Source organism: Plectropomus leopardus, chromosome 6 (genome assembly GCF_008729295.1).
Source record: "Plectropomus leopardus isolate mb chromosome 6, YSFRI_Pleo_2.0, whole genome shotgun sequence".
Taxonomy (NCBI): domain Eukaryota; kingdom Metazoa; phylum Chordata; class Actinopteri; order Perciformes; family Serranidae; genus Plectropomus; species Plectropomus leopardus.
The window spans coordinates 809,718-824,470 of record NC_056468.1 but is presented as its reverse complement, the minus strand read 5'-3'; the positions used below and the strand labels follow the sequence as shown (position 1 = coordinate 824,470).

The window sequence follows — 14,753 nt, the reverse complement described above, 5'->3', positions numbered from 1 at the left end:
CCGCATTGAGAAGAGCCAGATGAGGTGGCTCGGGCATCTAATTAGGATGCCTCCAGGACGCCTCCCTGGTGAGGTGTTCAGGGCACGTCCCACCGGTAGGAGGCCCCGGGGAAGACCCAGGACACACTGGAGAGACTATGTCTCACAGCTGGCCTGGGAACGCCTCAGGGTCCCCCGGGAAGAGCTGGACGAAGTGGCCGGGGAGAGGGAGGTCTGGGTTTCCCTGCTTAGGCTGCTGCCCCCGCGACCCGACCCCAGATAACCGGAAGAAAATGGATGGATGGATGGATAAAAACTGAGAAGCTTGTGGCACCTTGTATGGTAGCCTCGGGCCTCGTGTTTTAATAAACGTGATTAATCACGGTTGCATCACATTTACAATTCCATTAGTTTTAAAAACAGACTCAATGGTGGCAGCTGTGGTTAACCATTAACCATTGACGATCAACAATTGAATAAAATACTGAGAAAAAAGTTCAAGGGGAAAACAACAGTAATGCGAAGGCCATACTACAAAATATCAGGTTTATAGGTTTAATTAATAACACATCAAAATTCATCATCCCTTATATCTACATTACCTGTGTTCAAAAATATATTAAGTTAGAGGAATAATATATCGTTTGTGTCATAAATGTCTTGGTACAGAAACTTTTCTTGACCTCAATTAATATAGAGAATATAGAATATATTTTTTCACAACAAGTAAGACATGTTTAGGCCACTGGCTGTGTGGCCCAATACCAGCATTGACATAATCTGCTCTCCTTGGCCAGTTATTGTAATTAATGAAAACTACTATAACCATTTGCACTAAAGGTTATCAGCCGTTTGTGATGCTTTCCTCATAACAGCTCAGTGCCTGATTCTTTACATCAAATGTAAAGATATGAAAGCAAACATATGAAAGGACTCAGACGGATGAAGAATGTCTTATATTAAGTTCATGCACTGTGAAAGCTTACAGTAATTCTTATGTTGCATTTTGCATGTGTTATGTTGGGGAAGGCTGGTATCCACCATGGTTTGCCATTTTTGTACGTATTATCTTCAGTTTCACAGTAAATGAACATTGCAGCTGTAAACTTACATGACTGTGGTGTGTCGCATGAATCAGCCACAGCAGCGATTTTAGCACCAGCTGGAATGGGCAAGGAGACTTTTTAGACTTGAAATGACACCATGACATGATAGTTTTCAGTTGTGACATCAGCTGTGCTTTTCAGCCAGAACACTTAATCACGTTTATCACACATTGGATTTTGTAAGGAGAGTTATTTCTGAACAATATCAAAATCCACAAACTATTGGAGGTGCTACTTTCTGATAACATGCTGTGAAATGAATGTGTGCTGTGCAGGTAGTGAAGCTTCTTCTCCTACATGGGTCAAATGCCAGGGACCGGAACATTGGTGGCCTCAGTGCAGTGGACATGGCAGGGGAGGAGGATATCAAAGGGTTGCTTTCTCTCCACGTGTCTTTTGTACATGAGCAGCCGCGTGAAGCATCTAAACAATACAGACAACCAGGTGAGCCAGCTTACATATTCCATACTGGACTTCAGAAATCAGTCTGTAAAGCAAATATGGTCTGAGTTTGACATGCAGAACATATGATACAGAGTAAACAGCAGCTCAGCAAATGCATTTTGGCCCCATAGGGCATATTCCACTGAATCTATGTTTTGAGTATCAAACACTCACCTCCTGTAGTCTTGAAAGGTGGTTCTAAAACATTTATAGTTTCCCCTTTGAGCACAGCAGCAACTATGTTTGCTTACATTGGTTACAAACCACAAATACAAACAGCCAACTGAGCCACTGATAAAAAGGTAGAGGTACTGAGCATCAGATTCATTTAATAGACGCATATAATTAATTATGAAAAATGTTTCTACTTATTTTTACATCCTTATATTGTAGCTTTTCCATCTGTCTGTCTTTTTGTCCACCCTCCATTCATTCATCCATCTTTAGTCTTATTTTAAAGAAATGAAGAAGAAGTTTTATACTCTGTCTGAGACCCCATCACAGGCCCTTAAACATACAATGCATAATTTATCTTTCAAAAGATTCTGTTTTGCATTGTAAAGAGTACAGAAATATAGTAAAGAGTAATAGAGAAATATAGTAAACAGTAAAGAAATATAGAAAATAAAGCTGAAATGAATCATTTAAAATTTCAGTGGCGCTACATTTGTGCTTATTTTTATTTTGACTGAGTTTTTAAATGAAGAAAAAATTACAGCTAAAAAGTATTGGTTTTATGTTGTGTTTTATTAGGTTTGCAACATTATGAGATTTTCACAGAATGCTAATTGTCTCCGAAAATATCACGGTATTACACAATTGTTATAATTGCAACCATGAATTACAGTGACCCTAAAGGAATGAACACATAAAAATGAAAAAACTTGTTTGAATTTATGGCCTCACTGTGTGACAACTGGTTAAGTTTGTTCCTTAAGTTTGTTCCTGGGTAAGTTAGTTCCTTAGGATTAACAGAAGTATAAAAAGAAAGATTTTCAAAGCTCAGGGACAAATATAAAAAATACTATTTTGTGCACTTTTTTCACTCGTATTGTCAACGTGAAGTAAAATTTGTTTTTTTAATAAAGTAATAAAAATAGATATTTTTTATCCGATTATTGATTAATCTAACTAATAATCAAACGATTAATTGATAATTACAATAATCGTTAGTTGCAACCCTAAAACTATTATTCACACACAGCAAAAGTCAAAGTCCTACATTTAGGAGAGGTTATTTGAATTGACTTGTTGTTTTTGAATTGACTTAAAGTTTGTTTAAGGTGGTGCTTCTAATTTTCATGTAATGCTAGAGCATCATGTTTTTGTTGTTACATTTTGTGAGTAAAAATCTGAATGTCTGTGCCAGGTAAATGTAGTGCTGCAGTGTTTCCCTCTCAGTTATGTTGACATATGGGATATGTTTGAATGTGCAGAGTTTTGAACATGAGCAGAAATCTTGCTGAAACACATTCAAGCTATTTAAGTCCAGGGGTTTATGACTTGATTAAAATGAATTAATGTATCATAGATGTGTAAAGGTGGCACCAGAAAAATAAGCCATGCAGACGTGTGTCGACTCAGCAGAGATAACATCAAATAAGAAAAGTTGACCTGTAGGAGACATTATGCATCTTAATGCATTACATTCAATTGTAGTCTATTTTTGAATTTTGTACATTCACCTATTGCCTGAATTTTGTTGTTCTTTACATGAATAAAGACATTTCCACCATAAATTGGTCCATAAAACGTCAGGAAATCAAGTGTGTGACGCTCAAAATTTTCCGGCGTGTTCAGTTTGTGAATCCAATTATTATTTCTCTTTTTAAACCACATTTTCTAATAGAAAATGAAATTCCATTACTTTTGAATTCAATAATGCATTTAAAATGATGTACTTCTTGACTGTTTTATACTGTTTTGAAAATCCCTTTCTAAATTTAACTTTTTATTGATAAAGTAATCATTTATTTATAAACTCCTTTTGTAATCCCTCTTTTTATTGCCAAATTAAAAAAAGACAAATTATTAATTACTTTGCAATTTAGTCAATTAATTCATAGAGTAATACAATAATAATCAAAGGTACAACTAACAAACTTAAGTCGTTAAGTTTAAGAATTTAGTATCAGCTGATTTCACTGCTGTGGATTGTGGAATTGTAGAGTTTGACCATTGAAGTTTGGTCAGTGCTGGAGATCTTCACTTAAGAAATTTTCAAGCTGAAACAGACTGAACTATGTATTTCAAGTTGGTTAAGCTGACTACATAATACTTTTGGCAAGCAGTTGACAGGTAGTACCTGTTTGTGTCATAATGTTGAAGTTATCACTGGATCTATAGCTTATTTCAAGCATAGAAAAGCTTTCGACTGTAGGATTTCTTTGAGTGGTGATTTCAGCTGATGTCTGAGTGCTGGATTCTTTCAGGTGACTTGCAGCTCTGCAGCCAGATCGGCTGCAGTGACACATCAAATGTACAATCCAGAGAATCAGATGACAGAGACGGAGCCAGTGAGCGTGGTGACATTCAGCTGAGGAAGAAAGACACCACCACCACTGATAATGTGAGAGCTCTTTAAACTTCAAATACCTGTACACTCAAGTGTGCATTTCTGTCAGTTGACACTGGGTTAAATGCACATAGACAAAAAGAAAAAAAAAAGTATTTTTAACCATTTATAGCACAAGTCCAATAGTTTGATGTGATCCTTCTCTTTAGTAGACATGTAGCATTTATTGAAACTTTATTGAAAGCTTCACTGGTTTTGCAGCTTTGATGCAAATTTTTCACTTTTTTTTATAGCAGTGTCATTCAGTGGCCATAACAGTAGTTTTGGAGGAGGTGGGAAGGAAACAAGCAGAAATACTGGCGTGGCCTCTGATGGGTCGGGATGATGCAGGTAGAGCAGCTGTGAACAGTTCAGCCTGTCAAGACAAGTCACTGTTTTACTGACAGTAGCAATGGTACCCATTTACATGTTCATGTTTGAAGTATACACAAAAAGAAGCATACACCGTAATTACCCAATAGGACCACAGGATATCCAGCTGGTAATACTAATGCAAAACATTGTCTGCTTGGTTTGAAATAGAGGACAACCAGAAAGATACTTAATTTTTATCATTTACTGTGGCTGTACTGTTTTTCAGGCACATACCATGCTGCTCTAATACAGATCCACAACAGACTGATTGAGGTGCTCACTAAACAGCATTTGGAGAGGGATAATCTTGCCCAAAAACAGCGGTCAGTTTAATTTTAATTCAATTTTATTTATAAAGCCCGATATCATTTGCTTCAGAGGGCTTTACAGCATACAACATCCCTCTGTCAGAAAAACTCCCCCCAAAAAACCCTTCAGCAGGGAAAAAATGGTAGAAACCTCTGGACTCAGGAGGAATCCCTCTTCCAGGTAGACAGATGTGCTATAGACGTGTTTACAGAAGAGATAAACATTAGAAGATAACAGTAATATAAGATTATAATTCAGGAACTTCTCTCAGGCTTGACTTAAGCAAGGTTTTGTGAGCCAGCAGGAAAAGATATTGTGTTACACAATGCATTCATTGTAAGATTACAAAAATGGAAGTTAATAACTTACTTGCAGTATACAGTATATGCAAGCAGTCAATACAAGCAATTCCAGAAAACTGCTTTTTTATTGTTGTTACTGGAATCTTTATTGTGCAAATGCTGAAACAGCATTCATACTGCTATAATCCAAATTCTTCTGTAATTATTCATCCTCTGTGTTCTTTAAATCCTTACTATTAATGTAAATTCTGATTCAGATGCTTTCAAGCTATTGTTATCCTTGTCTTTCTTGTACCAGTGCTGACTCTGCATACACACTATTGAGATCAACATTTTTATTTTAATTCTTTTTTTCACTTTTGCACATTTTTTTACTAGTCGATGGAGAAAAGTTTTAAATTATTTTAAACCTTCTCTACTTTGAAATGTTAGTGTCTGTATACTTTCAACTAGAGGCTTCATTTAAACTTTAAACAGGACACAAGACTTCAAAATGTTACAATTATGTTCTGCTTTTTGATGTCTTACCACTTTTGTATTATTACAGTTTATGTTTTATGCTGTTTTCAGATGTTTTTTAAGTTTATAATGTGTGTGTGTTGTAGGGCTGTCACCCTCTGGTCTGTTGGTCACTTGGTGGGTTGATATGTTCCCGTCCGACCAAATTCTCATTGGTTGGACCATCACCGCTAGTGTTACTTAAATAAGGTTGTGTGCCAACCAAAGTGTTTCTTTTCTTAGCTGAATACGGCTGATGTTGTTGTCCATCACTTGTCTTTGCCCTCCGTGACCTTTAGTGACATTTTTTATGGCCAGGTTGGATTTTTGAAATAAAAGTGCCAAGATGGTGCCAATAGTTTACCAGGGGCTTTGGATGAAGCTGGATTTTCAAGATAAGAGCGCCCAGATGGTAACTGGAGTTTTACTGGGGAGCCTTGGACAAGACTGAATTTTCAGTATAAAAGCCCCCAGATGATACATTAGTTTACAAGGGGGGCCATACAAAGCAGGATTCCAAAAATTAAAGCCCCTTGATTCAAATATAATCAAATTTAAAGCTTTTTTTCAATACTTGTGAATTGAAAAATATCAAATCATCAATCTCCTCCACTTTGACATTCTCCTGCTCTCCATCGTTTCATCCAGAAGCTTTTCTTCTCCTGTACATTTTTGATCAGTTACTGCTATTGCATAGCTACAGAAACCATGCAGATATCAAAATGTTTTACTCTTTAAGGACATTTATGCTTGCGTTCAACTTTTCATGTGATTTAAAGTACAAAGCATTTCTTCCTTCAGCTTCTTTCAGTCTATTATTTCCAAATCTCACCTTTGACAGTACTTCAGATTACTTAGCCCCACTAAGTATTGTCATTGTCCAGCACACTACTTAACCTGTTTAGTAATTAATTGTTTGATTCTCTGTGCAGGCGTGTGGCTCACTTCCTTCAGCAACATTCATTGAAGGGTCAGCTTTTCTCTCTTGCTTCACATCAAAAGAACTTGGTGAAGATCCTCCAGAAGCATTTGCATTTGGTAGAGGTGTATGTAACCACGAAGGTCAAACTTTCCACTCAGCCTCCCAGTCATAATGGCAGTACAGCAGTGTTACAGCAGCCAGATCACTTCTCCACTCCAGCTTCCACAGCAGCCTGTTCTAAAGCTAGAGGAGCTCCCAGCTGCATTCAAAACGTCCACAGAAAGAAAAGCCAAACACCAGTTTCACAGACCAGACTGTTAACACCAGCATGTCCAAACAGTGCCAAGGACCTTACAGTGCGCGGGCCCCCTGGTCCTGTACTAACTCAGGGGAAGAAGACTGCCACACACACTGGTGTGTTCAGGAAGAAAGCTAGCAGCTGTGTGAGCCGTGCCTCACAGCTAGGAAATACTTTACAGAACATCAGCTTTCAGATGAAAGGAAATAATGTACTGATACAGACAAGAGCTGAAGACAACAGCAGACACCTCTTGGAGCTCATACAGAGGGGACTTGTGCCATGTGGAAGTGCTCTACAGGTCTTGTTGAAGGTCAGGCAAAGCTCTCCTTGTAAAACCTTATTAATGTATGTGTAGCAGCTTGTAGTTTCTCGAGCTGTCGCCAAACACACCATCATTACACTGAATGTCTTTCCTAATGACAAGAAAATTAATAATTATATTTTCCACATGTTCCTTATATTCCTCATATTTATACGTAGATGACTTAAATTCTACACTATGGGCCAAATCCATTAAAGGATTGTGCTGCTTTTGCAGCTGCTAAACCTGTGCAAATGAAAGAAAAAGATAGCGTGCAAATCTCATGAGCTTTGAATGATATTGAATTGATACTTAGTGATACTTAGGGCCAAATCTACAGTCAGAGGGGGAATCAAGTGTGCTGTGAGCTTATATGGGATTTTGAAATGAAACAGTTGTGGAAGAGCTCAAGATTCATCCATAAGGGCTGCTTTATTACTGACAATATCACAGTATAAACCTGTGATCTGTGTGTAACAGCCAGCCTGTGTGGATGTGAAGCAGAATACAGAACAGTAATTACCATCAAATCCTGGACGATCCTTCTTGCGTAAAAGCGCACAGCCTAGGTCTAATTTTGGGGACTCGTGTGGTGTCAGCTGCTGTCAGATGCTGGAGCTGCAACACACAGCCAACTGTGGGCAACAAACTAAACTGATGCATTTTGCAAAATGTTGTGCTCTCTGCAGTTTTCATCATGAACCGATCTGTGTTGTGAAATATGGAAAAAAAGCCTGAAATATCAGCTTACTCAGTTAATCGCAGAAGGAGCACAAAGTGCACTCAGCTGCCAAACTTTGAGGGCGTGTTAGCGCCGGCATATAATTAGTGAAAATTATTTTATGGATAGGGTGATAAAATGGGGCAGATTGCCGGTGCCAATATTTTGCAAATCATGGTGCTATTAGCGGGCGCAGTCCATTATTTGCAGATCTGGCCCAGTATGTATATTTTCAATACTTTGCACTCAGATGTCAAGATTTGGATCTGAATCAATCAACAACAATACTAAATACCCATTGATATTGGCTTTCAACTGAAAAAAGTGGTTTGGGGATCTTTAACATAGATAGAGACAACACCTTACATTTACAACATTGCTGCAAAGTCAAAGAAAATGATTCAACCACAGGCACACACATATGTGGAGTCTTTATATTTGCCACAATCGATTGTGGCATGACAGGGTCCAATCTGTCTTGTACTGCAGTGAGTGCCAGGTGTGACCAATAAAAGTGACTGGCTGCCAAATATATCAGCAGGGCCCTAAACATTGAGCTTGTTTATTTGTTTGTTTATTCAGGGTCCTCATTATCAGTACACTTGTGATGAGTGTTTATCTTCCTGGGGTGGGAACATGCCTATTCATCAATACACAATCACGCCATTGAGTGGCTGATAAACCGTTTCTCTGCACTTAGTTCTAAAAATGCACACAGTTATTGACTCCTGTTATTCCATATTGCAACAGCATATGTGTTACATAGGTTACTTCTGCCAGTGCTGCTGTCATCATTTCAGAAGGCAACCTGTTTGTCTCGCCTCTGCAGGGTCACCGGCACCTTACTCATGTGTTGTGTGATGGCTCAATAAAGGACAACAGAGGCCGGTTGCACCTGGCTCCAGAAAGCTGGCTGGAGTCTATCCTGGGTAACAACATCCCTGTCAGTTCAACGTATGCCTGGGACAAGGTTAGACATCACACTGAATACATCTTATCTCAGCACTCAAAACATAACTGCTTCAACAAAGGGAAATACCACATGGCTTTTCATTGTGACTCACACAAACCCTTCCACTTCAATGTTCAGACATGGCCCCCCATGTAATGAATGTGGGCCTTTAATGCTGAAGCACTGCATGAATAACTGACATAAATGGATACTACATTGTAAACAGTTTCTAAAAGTAATTAGTTTATTTATTGAGCACTTATCAAAACAACTAATTACAAAGTGCTTTATGAAAGGCAACAAAGGTAACAAGACAATATAGTGAAGAGTAAAACTTAAAAGCAAAAATAAAATGAAATTCATAATGCAGTACACAAAACCGTAAAATACAGTGCATACAGTAATGTGGAGATATAAAAGCTATCTTTTTGTTTGTTTTTTGTTTAGTTTCTGTTAGTTCTGAGTCCAGGATGAGTTGGTTGGCAGTGAGGAATCAGCTCCCACAGACTCTTTTCTTTCCTTATTTGTTGATGTGGAACAAGGTTCACATTTGAGCTGTTTCCTGCCTGCCACTGTCAGCAGGGGTCTGTGGAGAAAGAGCACTACACAGCATCAGGGTGTAAATTATTGAGTGTTCACTGAAGAGCCATACACCAGCACACACAGACACACACACACACACACACACACACACACACACACCTGCTCCTCCATCTCATAGAAAATAATTAAAACTGCGTAGTGCATTTGATCGGCCCTCAGGGTTCACATATCCCACCCAGGATAATGTGATTCTCTCATGAATAATGTATCATCTATAAACAGACATGTCAGTGGTGTTAAAAGATCTTTCTAATGAACTCCTTCCACTGTTTACTCAGGTGACGTTCAGGGGCAAACCTTTGTCTTATTACTTATTAAACATGGAGGCTGAAGGAAACAAAGCAGAGACACATCATGAGGGCAGTGTTCAACACTGCAGGGCTGCTTCTTCTCAAGAGGCGCTGACCACAGGTTTGTTGTCCCTGTCTGCTAACACGCCCAAGTGCAGCCTCAGTCACACTCACACATATATATGCTTTTGACTTCTTTTTCAGACCAACTCTGAAAAATAAAGAGAGCAGGCAAGCAGCCACTGAAGCAGGGCCTTTTCTGTGTCAATAATTAATCACACCTCATACATCTCCCACCTGGAGTTACTCTGAGCGCTCATTCAAAAACAGCCTAGTTAAAATTAACTGTACATCTATTTGAAAAGGAGACCTCATGTGTAAAGCCCCGTTTTGAATGTATTTGGATGCCTTTTCTGTTTCTGCAGAGGCAGCCGGCCTCGACCGTCTGATGAAAATCAAGATAATCCATCTGGTGAATGATGAAGAAATGCTGCCAAATGCTATAATGGACCATTACTGGGAGAAGCTGTTGAAGACAGACTTCTCAGTGTCTGATGACTGGCTGAATTATTAATTATTATGATCATCCTTCTCCATATTTCCTCAATTACAGTTTGTTCTGAGATTTTAACTTGCTTAGTCGGCAGTTCTGATCAATTTACTGTACTCATTGTGACTTCCACAGAGTGATCAGATCCAAACCTCTAATGGGAGGGAAAAAGAATATGAATGGTAATGTCCCGTATTACACAGGTTTATTGTTCTCGGGTGTCTGCACTTCAGGTTTCACGTTCTGTTTATTTCAGATTAACTCTATTTGAAAATGTGAAGGGAAGTTGTAGCTGCACATTATATCTCCAAACACTCATTTAAAAGTTTCTCATTAACGTAAAGTTTATTTGAGCATTGTTTGGTTATTTATAGTATTTATATTTTTATATGTGATCTTTTTTACTGCATTAAAGTAAAACAGCAAGAAATATCATAAATAAAGGTGTCTGCTTTGGTGTGTTTAAAGCAGGGATACTCAGCCCACTTTTGCAAAATGAGAGGCCAGGGGCCAGTCGCAGCAGCCCCATACAGGTATCACACATACAGGTAGATTTTAAGGACATATCTAGGATTTTAGGATGTTTTTAGGATTTGAGGACATTTCTAGGATTTTAGAATGTTTTTAGGATTTAAGAACGTTTCTACGACCTTAGGATTTTTCTAGGACTTAATTTCTAGGATTTCAGAATGTTTGTAGGATTTTAGGACATTAGTGGCTTAGCCAGGACCTCTCTATGGGGGGTGTGGGGGATCCTCCACTGGCCCTTTTATTAAAAAAAAAAAAAAAAAAAAAAACAAGCCCTATTTTAAAGCTGTACAAAAACAATTTCCAGTGTGAATCACTTTATTTTGATTGTGAATTGGAAAATGGTTGGGGGACCACCTGGCATCCTATCAGGGACCACATTAGCCCCCCCTATTGAGTATCACTGGTTTAGAGGTTGTAGGCTGGGAGTCCTGGCTTTTGGATTTAACCATTGGGCCCTGCACAGTTCCTGTACACAGGGAGACTGTGCGCATGCACTGATGGATAGTTGAGGATTCTGAGCTGAGGAGGGTTAACCATTAGTGAGGGGGCGGTAAATGTATCAGGTGGTGGTGATGTGCTGAGGCCGGCCAGTGGGCGGTCTGCTCCGGGGCTGTCCTCCCTGCCACTATTCTGTGAACAGTCGCGATGGAGTATCGGACATAGCAGACAGTACTCATGAGCTCGCCACTTTCGTTACGCATGTGGTAAGTGTTTTTCAGACAGGTTACGCTGTGATTGTTTGAGCATAGACTGTGTCTGCAGTGCTGTGTGCCTCATCATGTGATTCCTTTTGGAGAAAAGGACACCTTTCAGTCGTCTTGTGCGTAATGAAAAAAAAGAAAACCTCAGCACTTGGGTTCTCGACTGAAGCTGCTCCTCAAAAAGTGAGCTATAGAGCAGAAGGTTTCCCAGCTCTCTGGACACCGGACAGCCGGTGTGGTATTGCCGTGTCAGTATTGTTTCCACTCGTAATTTTGAATGCTTGTTTTTACCCTCATAGTTAATAAAGACACGTCTCTCATTATTTTCAGGTTCTTATGTGGAATTGTGTGAGAAGATTGCATGGCACGACATACGCTCAAAGTCTACCAGAGAGAGCAAGGTAATTTAGACAAGATAAAGAACGAATTTCAGTTGTTTTTATTATTTGCTTCCTGGACACAAATATCAGAAAAAAATACACGTTAAAATTTTAAGTTGAGTATTAAAGCTTAAGTGTGGTCACTAACTAATAATAGCGGGACAAAGTTGTCAACTGTGCTCAAAGAACTTCATGCAGCCACACAGAATGTGTCACCATGTACAATATAGATAGTTAACCCTTTGAGACCTGAGTACATTGGCATGTTTTTTTTTTTTCTTTTTTTTTTTTCAAAAACCTAGAAAGGAGGCATTGAGCAACTACAGAAGAAATCACCCTAAAAAGTTGCACAAAATTCATAATAAAGAAAAGTAAGTTAAGAAAATTACCTAAAAATGTGCAAAAAAATGAAAGTAAAAGCAATACAAAAAAGGGAAATGATCAGAGTGCTTAAGAAAAAAAAAGTTTAATCATATTTTTAAATACATAATTATGATAATTATAAATATAGTTCTCTGAACTTTTTCCCCTAGCTTTAAAACAAGTCTCTAAATCTTTTTTTTTTGTCATTTGGAGGACATTTCTTGCCAAGTTAGCAACTTATTTCCCATGTTCTCTAAAGAAATTAAACCAATTTGCTCAGGGTTGGGCGTTTTACATACTTGTGAAAGAGATTTGTACCCAGCACAAGGACACTGATGTTGATCTAGGTCTCAAAGGGTTAATCAGCCACTTATCTTAAATGATTTGGATATTTAGCTCACTTTATGTTCTTCTCACAATCAGGTAGAATAGTTACCTGCATTTCACCATCTGAATGCTTTTTCTCATGTCTTTTTTTTCTGTAACCCTTTGTTCCTAGAATGAAAATAAGATGTGCCCACTATACACATAGATTGAGACACAGGTGCTTCCTGTTTTCTCTGTCTCTACTGGCAGTCTGTCTGCTCAAGCTGGTCCACATTAAAGTGACAGTGAGGGACAGTGTCTACATCGAGCCCTATGGAATCAGCTTTTCCAGAGTCCACAGCCACAGATATGACATCAACTGCACTGCCATCTACGAGCTTGACCCTGTGGAGATAGGCAAAGCTCTCCAGATAAAACGGAATGTTATTGTTGACACGGACGATGATAGCACTGTGAGTTTGACCTCAGACTGCCAAACATTTATCAAAACAAGGGGTTACAATATGGCTCCGGTGTCGGCTACAGAGCAGAGCTTCCCTCTGGCTTACTCCCTGGTGGTGCATAAAAATGCACCCATGGTGGAGCGTATTCTTCATGCCATCTATGCACCTCATAACATCTATTGCATCCACTATGATCAGAAGTCCTCTCCTGTGTTTATTAAGGCCATTAAAAACCTGGCTCAGTGTGCTCCAAATGTGTTCATCGCCTCAAAAATAGAGTCTGTGGAATATGCCCACATCAGCAGACTTAATGCCGACCTAAACTGCCTCTCTGACCTGCTGAGGTCTGAGGTGAAGTGGAAGTATGTCATCAACCTGTGCGGCCAGGACTTTCCTCTCAAGTCAAACTACGAGCTGGTAATGGAGCTGAAGCAGCTGAATGGTAGTAACATGCTGGAGTCCAGCCGACCCAGTGAACTCAAGAAACAGCGCTTCAGCTTCCAGCATGAGCTGAAAAATGTGCCTTATGAGTACCGTCGTATCCCTGTCAAAACCACAGTGTCCAAAGATGTTCCTCCTCACAGTATTGAGATGTTCATCGGGAGTGCTTATTTTGTCTTGTCACGGGATTTTGTGAACTACATTAGCAACAGCCAGGTGGCAAAGGATTTTCTGGCATGGTCTGCTGACACATACTCACCAGATGAACACTACTGGGCCACCCTGGTCAGGGTCCCTGGAGTGCCAGGACACATTCCCAGGTCAGACGCTGACATTACAGATCTGAGGAGTAAGACACGACTCGTCAAATGGAATTATTTAGAAGGAAATCTTTACCCAGCCTGCACGGGTACACATATGCGGAGTGTTTGCATCTATGGAGCCGCTGAACTTCGATGGCTCCTCAATTATGGACACTGGTTTGCCAACAAATTTGACCCCAAAGTGGACCCCATTCTGATTAAGTGTCTGGAGGAGAAGTTGATGGAGAAACGTCAACACATGCAAACATTACACTATAGAGAAGAGAAAATCTGACAAGTAGGTCCAGTATTTATTTTGTTATTAGGGAAATGTGTAAAATTACAAACAGTGAAGTAACAAAGTGCATTCATTGGACATAAGCACAATTTAAAGATGTGGCCACTTTATTTGAGTCTTTTCATGTTGTTAGGCTCTAATAGATACTTCAGTGGAAAACACGGAACTTGTTAGTGTATGGCAGTTGTCTGATGGCTTTGTACTCCTTTGCAGATTAGGGTTTCTCAAGCAAACACATAATGAGGTCATATAATGTGCATTGCTGTACACTGTGAAATCTGACAAGTTGATTTTACCTAAAAAAAATCTAGGGAAACCGATTGCCTTGAAAATTGTAAGTAGATACAACTATTAGTCTTAATTTATGTTTACTTTTTGTCTAATTTTGTGAAGTATTTTAAAATGACAAGTAAAATTAGATTGTTCTTTCTAAGTGTTAGCAACTTCAGTAAACCAAGTTTTCTGAGCTGTATATCTGTATTCTTCTGGATGCAAACTAGTCATATTTGTCTTTTCTTAAACATGTTAATAAAACAAATCACAGATCTCCAAATTTCATCATCTGTAAATCCTCTTTGTTATGATCAACTTCTGTCAGACTAACTTGGTTTAGTGAAGTATTTAACACTTAAAAAGAACAAGGTCTTTCCACTTGTCATTTACAAGTTGCAACAACTTCATAAAAATTAAGTAAATACAGCTAAATTTTATGTAAACTTAACAGTTAGATATAAAGTCATAATATATTAAGATTTATAGT

General features: G+C 38.8%; 1 protein-coding gene across 1 annotated transcript; it reads left to right on the top strand.

Annotated features, from left to right (window-relative positions):
* The first annotated feature begins 11,812 nt into the window (after positions 1-11,812).
* gcnt4a (glucosaminyl (N-acetyl) transferase 4a) lies at positions 11,813-13,990 on the top strand. Its single transcript, XM_042487742.1, has 2 exons — positions 11,813-11,840; positions 12,682-13,990. The coding sequence occupies exon 2, from the start codon at positions 12,683-12,685 to the stop codon at positions 13,988-13,990; it is 1,308 nt and encodes a 435-aa protein (XP_042343676.1). The 5' UTR covers positions 11,813-11,840; position 12,682.
* Positions 13,991-14,753: the final 763 nt, after the last annotated feature.

Excerpts from the sequence above, each read along its gene's own strand:
- gcnt4a (XM_042487742.1), top strand. The coding sequence starts at position 12,683 with ATGAAAATAAGATGTGCCCACTATACACATAGATTGAGACACAGGTGC.